Here is a 13526-nt window from a genome sequence, read left to right on the forward strand (position 1 = left end):
TGTCAAGAAACTTCAACCTGAAAAGCTCGAACCCAAGTTGGAAAAATGCGTCTTCATAGGATACCCTAAGGAAACCATTGGGTATACCTTCTACATCAGATCCGAAGGCAAGATCTTCTGGAGAAGGAGTTTCTCTCGAAAGAATTGAGTGGGAGGAAAGTGGAACTTGATGAGGTGATGGTCACCCCTTCCGTACCGGAAAGTAGCGCAGCGCGGGAAGATGTTCCTGTGGTGCCTACACCGACTGGGGAGGAAGTTAATGATGATGATCATGAAACTTTGGATCAAGTTACTACTGAACTTCGTAGGTCCACAAGGACACGTTCCGCACCAGAGTGGTACGGCAACCCTATCCTGGAAATCATGTTGTTAGACAATGGTGAACCTTCGAACTATGAAGAAGCGATGGCGGGCCCGGATTCCGACAAATGGCTAGAAGCCATGAAATCCGAGATAGGATCCATGTATGAAAACGAAGTATGGACTTTGACTGACTTGCCCGATGATCGGCGAGCCATAGAAAACAAATGGATCTTTAAGAAGAAGACAGACGCAGATGGTAATGTGACCATCTATAAAGCTCGACTTGTCGCTAAGGGTTATCGACAAGTTCAAGGGGTTGACTACGATGAGACTTTCTCACCCGTAGCGAAGCTGAAGTCCGTCCGAATCATGTTAGCAATTGCCGCATACTATGATTATGAGATATGGCAGATGGACGTCAAAACGGCATTCCTTAACGGCTTCCTTAAGGAAGAGTTGTATATGATGCAGCCGGAAGGTTTTGTCGATCCTAAGAATGCTAACAAAGTATGCAAGCTCCAGCGCTCAATCTATGGGCTGGTGCAAGCATCTCGGAGTTGGAACATTCGCTTTGATGAGATGATCAAAGCGTTTGGGTTTACACAGACTTATGGAGAAGCCTGTGTTTACAAGAAAGTGAGTGGGAGCTCTGTAGCATTTCTCATATTATATGTGGATGACATACTATTGATGGGAAATGATATAGAATTCTTGGAAAGTATAAAGGCCTATTTGAATAAGTGTTTTTCAATGAAGGACCTTGGAGAAGCTGCTTATATATTAGGCATCAAGATCTATAGAGATAGATCGAGACGCCTCATTGGTCTTTCACAGAGTACATACCTTGACAAGATATTGAAGAAGTTCAATATGGATCAGTCCAAGAAGGGGTTCTTGCCTGTATTGCAAGGTGTGCAATTGAGCACGGCTCAATGCCCGACCACGGCAGAAGATATAGAAAAGATGAGTGTCATCCCCTATGCCTCGGCCATAGGGTCTATTATGTATGCCATGCTGTGTACCAGACCTGATGTAAACCTTGCCGTGAGTTTGGTAGGAAGGTACCAAAGTAATCCCGGCATGGAACACTGGACAGCGGTCAAGAATATCCTGAAGTACCTGAAGAGGACTAAGGATATGTTTCTCGTTTATGGAGGTGACGAAGAGCTCGTCGTAAAGGGTTACGTCGACGCTAGCTTCGACACAGATCTGGATGACTCGAAGTCACAAACCGGATACGTGTATATTTTGAATGGAGGAGCAGTAAGCTGGTGCAGTTGCAAGCAAAGCGTCGTGGCGGGATCTACATGTGAAGCGGAGTACATGGCAGCCTCGGAGGCAGCACAGGAAGCAGTCTGGATGAAGGAGTTCATTACCGACCTAGGGGTGATTCCCAATGCGTCGGGCCCGATGACTCTCTTCTGTGACAACACTGGAGCTATTGCCCTTGCGAAGGAGCCCAGGTTTCACAGGAAGACCAGGCATATCAAGCGTCGCTTCAACTCCATTCGTGAAAGTGTTCAATATGGAGACATAGATATTTGTAAAGTACATACTGACCTGAATGTAGCAGATCCGTTGACTAAACCTCTCCCTAGAGCAAAACATGATCAACACCAGGACGCAATGGGTGTTCGATTCATCACAATGTAACTAGATTATTGACTCTAGTGCAAGTGGGAGACTGTTGGAAATATGCCCTAGAGGCAATAATAAATGGTTATTATTATATTTCTTTGTTCATGATAATTGTCTATTGTTCATGCTATAATTGTGTTATCCGGAAATCGTAATACATGTGTGAATACATAGACCACAACATGTCCCTAGTAAGCCTCTAGTTGACTAGCTCGTTGATCAACAGATAGTCATGGTTTCCTGACTATGGACATTGGATGTCATTGATAACGGGATCACATCATTAGGAGCATGATGTGATGGACAAGACCCAATCCTAAGCATAGCATAAAAGATCGTGTAGTTTCGTTTGCTAGAGCTTTTCCAATGTCAAGTATCTTTTCCTTAGACCATGAGATCGTGCAACTCCTGGATACCGTAGGAGTGCTTTGGGTGCACCAAACGTCACAACGTAACTGGGTGACTATAAAGGTACACTACGGGTATCTCCGAAAGTGTTTGTTGGGTTGGCACAGATCGAGACTGGGATTTGCCACTCCGTGTGACGGAGAGGTATCTCTGGGCCCACTCGGTAATGCATCATCATAATGAGCTCAATGTGACTAAGGCGTTAGTCACGGGATCATGCATTACGGTACGAGTAAAGAGACTTGCCGGTAACGAGATTGAACAAGGTATTGGGATACCGACGATCGAATCTCGGGCAAGTAACATACCGATTGACAAAGGGAATTGTATACGGGATTGATTGAATCCTCGACATCGTGGTTCATCCGATGAGATCATCGTGGAACATGTGGGAGCCAACATGGGTATCCAGATCCCGCTGTTGGTTATTGACCGGAGAGGCGTCTCGGTCATGTCTGCATGTCTCCCGAACCCGTAGGGTCTACACACTTAAGGTTCGGTGACGCTAGGGTTGTAGAGATATGATTATGCGGAAACCCAAAAGTTGTTCGGAGTCCCGGATGAGATCCTGGACGTCACGAGGAGTTCCGGAATGGTCCGGAGGTGAAGAATTATATATAGGAAGTCAAGTTTCGGCCACCAGGAAAGTTTCGGGGGTTATCGGTATTGTACCGGGACCACCGGAAGGGTCCCGGGGGTCCATCGGGTGGGGCCACCTATCCCGGAGGGCCCCATGGGCTGAAGTGGGAGGGCAACCAGCCCTTAGTGGGCTGGGGCGCCCCCCATGGGCCTCCCCCTTGTGCCTAGGGTTGGAAACCCTAGGGTGGGGGGGGGGGGGCGCCCCACTTGCCTTGGGGGGCAAGTCTCCCCCCTTGGCCGCCGCCCCCTCCCTTGATGGGATCTTGGCCGGCGCCCCCCCTCCCAGGGGGCCTATATAAAGAGGGGGGAGGGAGGGCAGTAGCACAACAGCCTTGGGCGCCTCCCTCCTCCCCTGCTACACCTCTCTCTCTCGCAGAAGCTCGACGAAGCCCTGCCGAGACCCGCTACATCCACCACCACGCCGTCGTGCTGCTGGATCTCCATCAACCTCTCCTTCCCCCTTGCTGGATCAAGAAGGAGGAGACGTCGCTGCACCGTACGTGTGTTGAACGCGGAGGTGCCGTCCGTTCGGCATTCGGTCATCGGTGATTTGAATCACGGCGAGTACGACTCCGTCATCCACGTTCATTGGAACACTTCCGCTCGCGATCTACAAGGGTATGTAGATGCACTCCTTTCCCCTCGTTGCTAGTACACTCCATAGATGGATCTTGGTGAGCGTAGGAAAATTTTAAAATTCTGCTACGATCCCCAACAATACACTCCTTCACTAAAATCCACAAACCACTCTAATTCTAGTGCATTTGAAATGAGCTAAACTAGCAGTGAGAGATGAAAGGATGAAGTTGCTAACCTTTTAAACACTTGTGTAGTTAGTGCACCGCCAAACCTAGACAAATTTTAGGAAAAAGGTAGCTTGGAGGCCGAGCTTGGAGAGGAGAAAGCTTAAGTGTGGCTCGGGCATTTTCATCGAACACCTCATGTGCATAGATAGGCAAAGAATAGAGTAGCACACACCTCCACCCTTCCACGGCCAAAAAACAGAGGAGTTGGGGGGGGGGGGCGTGGATATATATAGGCAAAACTTTAGTCCCAATTTGTGTCTAAAACCGGGACTAATGGCCTACCCTTTAGTCCAGGTTCCAGACACCAACCGGGAGTAAAGAGCATCACCCCTTTAGTCCCAGTTAGTGGCTGGAACCGGGACTAAAGGTCCGCCCCAAACCGGGGCTGATGCCTGCCGAGGCCCGGCCGGCGTCCTAGCCTCCCGAACCGGGACTGATGCTCCCATTAGTCCCGGTTCGTAACACGACCGGGACTAATGCTCTCATCTGCCCAGGACCAAAGCACTGTTTTCTACTAATGCGTGAATGTTTGCGACATGGCGTTGGGTAACAAAAATAACGTCTGAACACCACAATCCAAACCTTTGAGGCACACCGTTGAAGCTGCCCTGAGGATATGTGCGGAGGACTCCACGGACAATCAGTCTGATATTTGTGCCTTCCGCAGTTATGTTTTAACTGTTTCTGTTTTTCAATATTTAAAAAACACAGCGTCTAAATAATTTGCACAATTTTACTAAAATGTCCATGTTTTCATAAATTGTTCCTAAAAATTGTTCGGAATAAACATTTCAAAGTTTAATTATTGTTTTCAGTTTTTAAAATAAAAAAATACCATCAGAGCGCTCGCTACACTAGCGTTTGTCACATCGGCTGGCCCAGCGGGGAGGCGCTTGTGCATTTGCACACTAAAGGGATGTGAGATATAGCGGTTCTAGGGAGCAACTAGTTGACGAGCGCTCATTCGGGAGCATCACAACGATCAGCGCTACTTGACGCGTTCTCAGTCGCCGCCACGTGTCGCGGCCTGGGCGCTCCCTCCGGATTTCTTTTTATTTTTTCGCATGTGTTTCGGGTTATTAAACAAAAATTTTTGGGTTTTGTCGACTTTTTTGTTTTCGACCGCTCTTCCTTAGCTTTTAGGACAAAAAAATTTGAATTTTTTTATTGCATGAACAACGCGTTTTTTTGCTTCCGCGAGAGGCGCGGTTTTGCTTTTGGGAGAGGTACAACCATGCCTCTTGGAAACGAAAACAAACGGTTTTCTGTTTTTTTTTTCACGAGAGGCACGGTTTTGCTTCCACGGGAGGCGCGGTTTTGCCTCTCGAAAACGAAAAAAGCACATGTTTTCTGTATGTTTTTCCTTCAGCGAGAGGCATGGTCTTGCTTTCATGAGAGGCATGGTTGTGCTTTCGCGAGAGGCACGGCCGTGCCTCTCGGAAATGAAAAAACGCTTTTTTTTTCTTTTGTGAGAGGCACGGTTTTGCTTCCGGGAGAGGCACGGTCGTGCTTTCGCGAGAGGCACTGCCGTGCCTCTCGTAAATGGAAAAAAAAAATGTGTTTTCTGTTTTTTTCTTCGGCGAGAGGCACAATTTTACTTCTGCGGGAGGCACGGTTATGATTTCCCGAGAGGCACGACCGTACCTCTTTTGTAAAGGGAAGAAACAATGTTCCCAGTTTAGCTTTTTCGTCCGTTTTTTTCGTGATTTTTTTGGTCAAAACCTATCAACATTGGATCTAGTTTTGAAGATCTCGATGCGAGGAATCCAATGATGAAAATGGTTCAAGATTTGGACTCACGGTTTAAGAGAGAAAATGTTTTGAATAAATGGATTTACGAAAAAAGGAAAAACTCACATGTTGCAACAAGTGGCGCACATGTAGCGCACCACTTGTCACAACCTGAGGAGGTGGGAGTGACAAGGAGTACTCCTCAATTAGTGAGTTCGCTGTAACAAGTATAGCGGTATAGGAGCGGCTTCTGAGAAGGTTATGCACCAGTTCGTGGAACCTTTCGTTGATTTTTAACCCGTTTTGAAAAGGTTTCACGCGGTTTTTCTTTTTTTATGTGTTTTCCTTTGTGGTTTTCATCAGATTTTCTTTTTGGTTTCCATTCTTTTTATAAATACATGTCAACTTTCTTCGATACACATTGTACATTTTTATACGCGCGTAACATTTTTTCGATGCATGTTGAGCATTTTCAAAATACATGCTAATTTTTTTTAAATACATGTTTGAACATTTTTTGAACAAACGTTTAACATGTTGACCTTTTTAGAATGGTACGAAATATTATTTATATTACAGTAACATTTGCTTACTTCATATTACCATTTTTCTAAAAAATGCCATGAACATATTAAAACATGTCATGCACGCATTTTTTAAATATCACACACATAATTTGAATGGTTCGTTTTTTTTACAAATTTAACCGAACAATTTTTACAATGCATAAACACTTTAAAAAATGTTCACGTATATTTTTGAAATGCATGAATATTTTATAAATGTCACTCACATTATTTTAATAGTATACACAATTTCCAAAAGTTGGGAGAACATTTTTTTACATTGCATAAGCATTTTTTAAAATGTGCAATGAACACCTTTTAAATTAGAATTAAAATAATTTTTGGAATATATATTTAGAATATGTTAAAATATAAACATTCCTTGCCTTTGCAATCGGTAGGGGAGAAGCGGCAAACCCTAGAAGGCTGTGTCCATGAAGAAACCTTTATCAACGATAGTGAAAACGGCGTGGGGAAACTACGACGGTGGCACATGTGTGCGTAGAGTACTCCATGTAGTGTGTATCTTTACTTGGACCTGATAAGAGATGCATACGTAGAATTATGCTCTGCATATGTTGTGTAGATCATACTAGTAGTGAGGACATCGGAATGCTAGAGAATGCTTTACTACTCAAAGTCTGCCTTCATTTAGTTTAGTCTTTTTATTCTGGTTTTACCTTTTTGTTGTAGTTGTGAGCCCTTTTATCGTTTCCCTAGAATCCGATAGAGTGGATTATTTTCAAACTTCCGTTCGGGTGTCTACGGAGCAACATAGGTGACAACGTACTTACGGGCTTAGTAGTTCCTTACTATTCGCTCCCTGCGTGTTCGACACCTTACTTGTCACGAAATTTCTACAACGCCTTGTGCACTTGCACATCAACGACTATTTGCGCAAGGCGGTAAGAGATGTTCCACAAACGTGGATATAGTTGTTGTTGTGAGGCGACGACCACAATGGCTGCATTGCGACAGTTGCATCCGGTGATGGTGTTGCAAGTCTGGCCAAGGCAGTGTTGCAAACAGTGCAGGATGTTGCAAGGCGGCCACCAATGTGCTTCTACCTATTGTGACCGGCGATCGATGATGCCCCGAGACCGAGGAGTCTTGCTGCAACATGGTTGCGAACTGCTGTAAGTCAATGTTGCAGGCACAACCAAGTGCTCTATGGCCGACACCCTCGGCTCTCGTTGCAATGTGCCTATCGTGGGATGATACGAGCTGCCACCGAATGCTGCGATAGTGGCCAAGATGCCTCTGCAACAATGGTCGAGAAGATGCTTCCAAGGCCTATGCTATTGCAAGCAGTGCTGGAATGGCAGATGATGTGATGGGCAGCAGGCTGTTGCGAGCGAAAAACTAGAGGCTTTTTGTGATGAGAGCGATGTGATGCTATGAGTGGAGCGACAAGTCAGTGGTGGGTATTGTGAGTTGAACGGCAAGTGCGGCATCGCACGAGGAACTGTTGTGAGAGGGTGGTGGATACGACAAGGGTGTTGATTTTGTGCAGCGACGTTTCTAGGGTAACAAGCGATAGAAGCATGACCGATTGTTTCCTGATCAAACAATGTATGGTTGTTGCATCGATCGGCTAGGCAGGCGGCTATTTTTTCTCTCCTATGGTAAGTTGGCGCCTAGCGCTGGGCAATTTTTCATATGACATGTGCTCTTGAATTGAAGCTTCGGCTTGCTTCAAGCGATCCAATTTGCTGATGACGCTGGCATGGGGAGTGTTATCCATGTGAAGGTGGGCCCTCTATGGTAACGCCTATGACCTCTCGAGGCAAGGTATTTCTATTAGGGAGGCGAGGTGACTGTTGTTTACAAGCACCAGCGGAGCTACCCATAATTTGTTGGGCGGACCAGAGGGAACAAGGCCAAAGGAAATCACAAAATAATTGCTCTCAAAGCCCAGCTTCCCATCCACTCTTCACTGGTTTTCTCTTGGATAGGGCGGGTCAGGGCACCGTTTTGCCTGCATGTAGCTCCGCCCCTGTTTACAAGTTTCATAGATTAAAACTATATCATGTGACCACGCACTCATAATCTAGCATGCCATAGCGTGTCTATAAAAACAAATATTGTCATGTCCTGGCACGACTCAGTTCCAGTCTTTTCGACCTTGTAAACTCTGATGTGGCCATCAATGGTGTCATGCCTGTATTTTCTCTTGACAAAAAACATTCTTTCAGGGCATAGAGTTATAGAGTACACAAACCAACCTTTGCATCTAAGATGCACATGATCTAATGAAATAACAAGTCAATTAGAAATATACACATTGACACTGATTAAAAAGAAAATAACCTAAGGTTCTAGAGGACCGATCTGAAGAGTAAACCATGAACAATGTAGGGTAAACATGTCCTTGGCTGCCTGACGCTCACTATATCAAAATACTTGTTGCCGAAAAATCTCCTTGTGATCCCACCACTCAAGCGGGGACCATGTTTTGAAGCATATGCTTGAATATGTACATGTATCAGCTAGTCAAGGATACATGGTTAGCATTGTTTTAAATCCCTAATAAAATGTGAATAGTCACCGGTTAGGTGCACTTCAGAACGATCTACCAGTCATCCATGCATCCATGCAAGTGAGAACACAACAGATGATGTCTGCATAATTCTTTTTATATTTTGAAAAGGCATAATATTTATCTCTCAAACGGAAAGCAGGGCTAAAAATTCATTTTCACCGTTAAATCCGTCGCTACGAGATTTTGGAAACTAGATTCCACGTAGTTATGTTTTGATGACTTTATTTCGAGTCAAAGTTACCATATTGCCATATATAAGTTACCAACTTGTTGACACTGAAGTGATAGGACTTAAAACCGGACTTTTTCAATTCCAACTTTTTAATAAAAAATAAGTGGTTGAAACTTATCACCTGGTACTACAAGAGTTATTGATATTGCTAATATGTTGTTACCAACAAAAGTCACGTGGGTTGTCGGACTACTCATGGTTAGTTATTGTTTAAAATAACTTGACCTCGCCATAACCACCCATGTAACCGCATCACTACTATGGTGGTGGTTGTGACCTAAACACACTGTTCACTTGTAGCATGTGAAGTCGGTAGCTATAGTTGTCTAATCTTGGTAACTATAGAATGACCAGCCTAATAACTATGTTGGTATCTGCTGTATGTGTATCCTGGTAGTTTTAGCACAAAAATCCTGGTACCTTTTGTATGAGCATCATTAGCAGCCCGATAACCACATAATAGCCTCGTTGGTAACTATATCCCATGCAGCCCTGTAACTACATAACTGTTAAGTTGGCAACTTTAGCATTAGCAGCTTTTGATAACTATAGTATGAGCAATCTAGTAACTTTTGTAGGAACAACCTGGTAATATAGCATGAGCAGCTTGATAAATGCATAATAACCCATATTGGTAACTAGACCATGAGCAGTCGGGTAACTTTATGTGTGTCACCGGGTGACTACATAATGGCATAACCAGTATATTGGTAATTGTTGTATGGGTAGCCCGGTGACTATGTCATTAGCAGCCTAGTAATTACATAATAGACGTGTTGCTATTTTACATCGAAAATGATAACTACATGATCGCTATATGTTGGTAACTGTAGTATGTGTAGTCTAGTAACTTTAGCATGAGCATCCTGATAACTGTAGCATGTGCAACCTGGCAACTATAACATGAGAAGGCTGATAACTTTAACGAGCAACCCGATAACTTTAGCATAAGCAGTCTGGAAACTACACAACAATCATGCTGGTAACCATATCATGAGCACCATCAAACAGTACAATGTGTCCCACCTCTTCTTCCATATTGGGTGATGTAGATGATGAAAAACTCGAGATTATCAATTTGATTGGTAATTTGATAATAAGGGAGATTCTTTTAGGAGAGACGAATGGTCGAAAAGCAAGTTTTCTTTCTCTTGACCCAACACATGTGATGACTAGTTATTTATTTGGCCAATGTGATTAGTTTGGCCTGTTTTCAGTAAAAAGATTTCAAATCCCAATCCTTGCATTATTTTTGTTGAAAAAATGGTAAGGGTGAAAAACTAGAATGGACACCTGTACCAAAGAAAAATTTGAAGTGGATCGATCGAGTTTTTAGCGGCCAGGGTTCAGGTCCTCATCCTTGCATCATCTTATCAAACTAGGTATGTGCACATGCGTTGCCACGTAAGATTCCCATTTCACCTTTCTTTTCACCGTCCCTTCATCCAACTTTTCTTTATGATAATCAATCAACTTAATTTACTTATCTTCTGAACCAATTTTACTTTAATTTACTTGCCAAACTTCTGATCAAAATATCTCTATTACTTAAAAAGAACGTAAGGTTCCCATTTCACCTTTCTTTCTACCACCCCTTCGTCCAACTTTCCTTGTATGATAATCAATCAACTTAATATACTTATCTTCTGAACCAATTTCACTTTAATTTACTTACCAAACTTCTGATCAAAATATAAGATAATTCATGGGAAGAATTTGATGAATATTTATTTACACATCGCACTTTTACAAATAGGTAAACCACAAGCTACGTACTAGAATATTTATATCCCGTTGCAACACACGGGCATTGTTCTAGTTTTACAGAAATAAGAGGACCATAGGGGACAAATCTTGATGCCAAACGAATACACAATATAAGATTATGTTTTGGTTATAAAGCATAGATTTTCTGTCATTGCTTAAACTAACAAAATAGGTATGTTCCCGTGACTGATCATCTTTATTGGGTTACCAAACTTAAGAGATCAATTACCATTTATCTGTTTACAAATCATGAATTTATTGCTATTTACTGGGTTACCAAAGATGTATTACCGATATCAGGTTTTACCCTAAAAACATTTTATTTACGGACCATGAATTTATTGCTATACAATAGATTGAACTGGTTTATTGGGTTATCAAAGATTGGTTTGATGAAAATCATAAGGGGAAAGGGTTGATGCCTTTCCAGCCATCCAGGTTCAAGACATGATACTTGCAATTTGGGTTTGTTGCACCAATTATACCGTAGGAGCCTCCCTTACTGTCTTTCTGTCAAAAAAATCATAAGGGAATGAAAACTCGAGAAAATTCGGTGGCAGGTGAAAGGTTGGGCGAAAAGGTCCGAAGGAGAAAAATTGACGAAAGATGGAACCTTTCATTTTTTAAATAGTATATAGAGGGAAAAACAAGCAAGGCGGTCGACACCAGAATGAACGCACGTACATGATGAAAATGAGGACGGTGAATCGATCAGGTGCAGTGGCGAAGACATGCCTAGAACAGTTATGGCTATAGCCCTAGACACAGTAACAACGACCCTTCTAATACAAAATATCATGAATGTTCATGCTAGCTCCGCCAGTGATCGGATGGATATAATCACATGAGAAGTGGGATGCAAGAGAGGACATTGGGTTGCCAAATAGGTTTTCAGTAAACTATGATAGGTTGATTTCAATTTATTGGACAAAAAATGAGTATTGCGTTGGGTAATATTCCTATATGGCGAATGTTTGCCGAATAAAAAAATTCAATTATTTTAATGTATATGCCGCTTGAAACCACAAAATATACTAAACGAGGCTAAATTGAATGTTAGTGAAATGAATCACGAATCACATCTCTGATGTCTACTCCTGGGTTTTGAGCAGTTAATGGGGATGAATGATCCTCTGCAGCACGACGGTCCTGGCCTGCCGGATGTCCCGGCTACACTTGTCCGCCTGCTGCCCCAGGTCATCCACACATTTCATGAACGCCTCTAGCTTCTTCTTCACCTCCTCAATGGCCAACCTCGCAGCCTCCTCGTCGCGCTCCGCCAGCTCCGCGCAGTCCACCATGGAGCCGATCTGGACCTCGAGCCGGCCGACGAGCGCGCGTATGCTGTCCAGGTCCTCGATGGCGACGAACGTGCCGACCTGCATTGCGCCCACCACGTCCTTGTGCCCCCGGAGCGCGTCCCGGTACCGTTTCATCATCGCGTCCACCCACTTCCCGGCGGAGCCCACGGGCAGCGACGCCGCGGCCGCCAGCGCGGCCGCCACGGGCGGAGCCGCGATGGCCGCGGCCACCACGGAGCAGACGAGGATCGCCGCGAAGGTGGTCGCGAAGACGACGCCGGTCACGCGGCGCCAGACGCGGAGCGACCGGAGGCGGCCGTCCAGGCGGCGCTTCTGCCGCCGCAGCCTGTCCAGCATGCCCAGCTGCTGCCGGTACGCAGCCTGGAACGCGGCGAAGAACTCGTCCGTGAACGGCTCGCCGCCGGCCGCCTCCTTGAACCGCCGCAGCGCGCCGAGCACGCGCCCGGGCCGGACCGCCGGATCCTGGACTTGGAGCGCGAGGTGCAGGACGAGCTGCGAGTCGCGGGCCCGGCGGAGGGCCTTGTCAAGCGCGGCGAGGAAGTCGAGGGTGTGGAGGCTGGCGTCGAAGTAGTCCTCCACGAGCGCGAACAGCTCGGGGCACCCCCACACGTCGTGCTTGCTGGCGAGCACGACGCGGACCACCTCCTGGTTCATCTCCACCAGGCAGCCGGTGACCTCCCGGAGGGAGCCCAGGGACATGGACCGGACCTCCACCCCGGACGCCGCGGCGGAGACGGCGAGGCTCGCGCGCCGACGCAGCGCCGCGTCGAAGCTCCGCAGCTCCGGGTCCGCGCTGCACGCCGCCTCGTACGACCCCAGCTTCTCCCCCGTCGCTCTCGCCATCTTCAGCCGCCGCGGCCTCATTATGCCATGACGGTTCCCCATGGCCGGCGAACCCTATAGAACTCAAGAAGAAAAGAAGCAGAGCTTCGAGCGTAGTGGCGTACTGTGACCGTGATGCTCTGTAAGAATAGCGCGCTCACGATTGACAAACTTTATAGTCGTGGAATGTGGAAGTATGTGAACGCTGTGAAGGAGAGGAAGGGGCACGGTCGATGGCTTGTACGCATGAGGAAGCTTGGTAGGGTGGTGGGGGCCGGCAATGGCGACCGGAGGAAGCAACCCAAGGAGCGGCCGACGTGTGTGCAAAAATTGCAGAGGTGGACGCGCATGCTTGCTTCTCTCTCGTCTTGCACAAGGTTGCAGCCTGAGCCATTGCCATGCCAGGTCGACGAGTATGCCATTGCCATGTTTTGAATTTAAAATATTTGGTTAGATCTCAATCAAATTCAAATGTATTTTTTTGAATCTTTTGGCCCAAGTAAAAAAAACTGCAACAACAAAATTTCAGTAAAGTTCAATGATTTTGGCCGTAGCTAAAATATTTGTGCAACAGAAATTTAAAACCCGCTACATTTTTGTATACATCTCCTGGAGACCATTGGATTTTTCTACCCGAAAAGAGGGATGGATACCTTTGCTCTCTGTATTGATTGATGAAACAACATATAAACTTGACAATAAGACGAAGAACAAGGCTGCCATAACACTATTTTGTTTTGCTACAGGAAC

The 13526-nt window shown here is 45.4% G+C and overlaps 1 protein-coding gene across 1 annotated transcript; it reads right to left on the bottom strand.

Moving 5' to 3' along the window:
- Nucleotides 1-11589: 11589 nt before the first annotated feature.
- On the bottom strand, nt 11590-12959 carry LOC123048322 (putative UPF0496 protein 5). Its single transcript, XM_044471449.1, has one exon. It carries the CDS (start codon nt 12837-12839, stop codon nt 11745-11747), a length of 1095 nt encoding a protein of 364 aa, XP_044327384.1. The 5' UTR covers nt 12840-12959; the 3' UTR covers nt 11590-11744.
- Nucleotides 12960-13526: the final 567 nt, after the last annotated feature.

Source organism: Triticum aestivum, chromosome 2D, assembly GCF_018294505.1.
Source record: "Triticum aestivum cultivar Chinese Spring chromosome 2D, IWGSC CS RefSeq v2.1, whole genome shotgun sequence".
Taxonomy (NCBI): Eukaryota; Viridiplantae; Streptophyta; class Magnoliopsida; order Poales; family Poaceae; genus Triticum; species Triticum aestivum.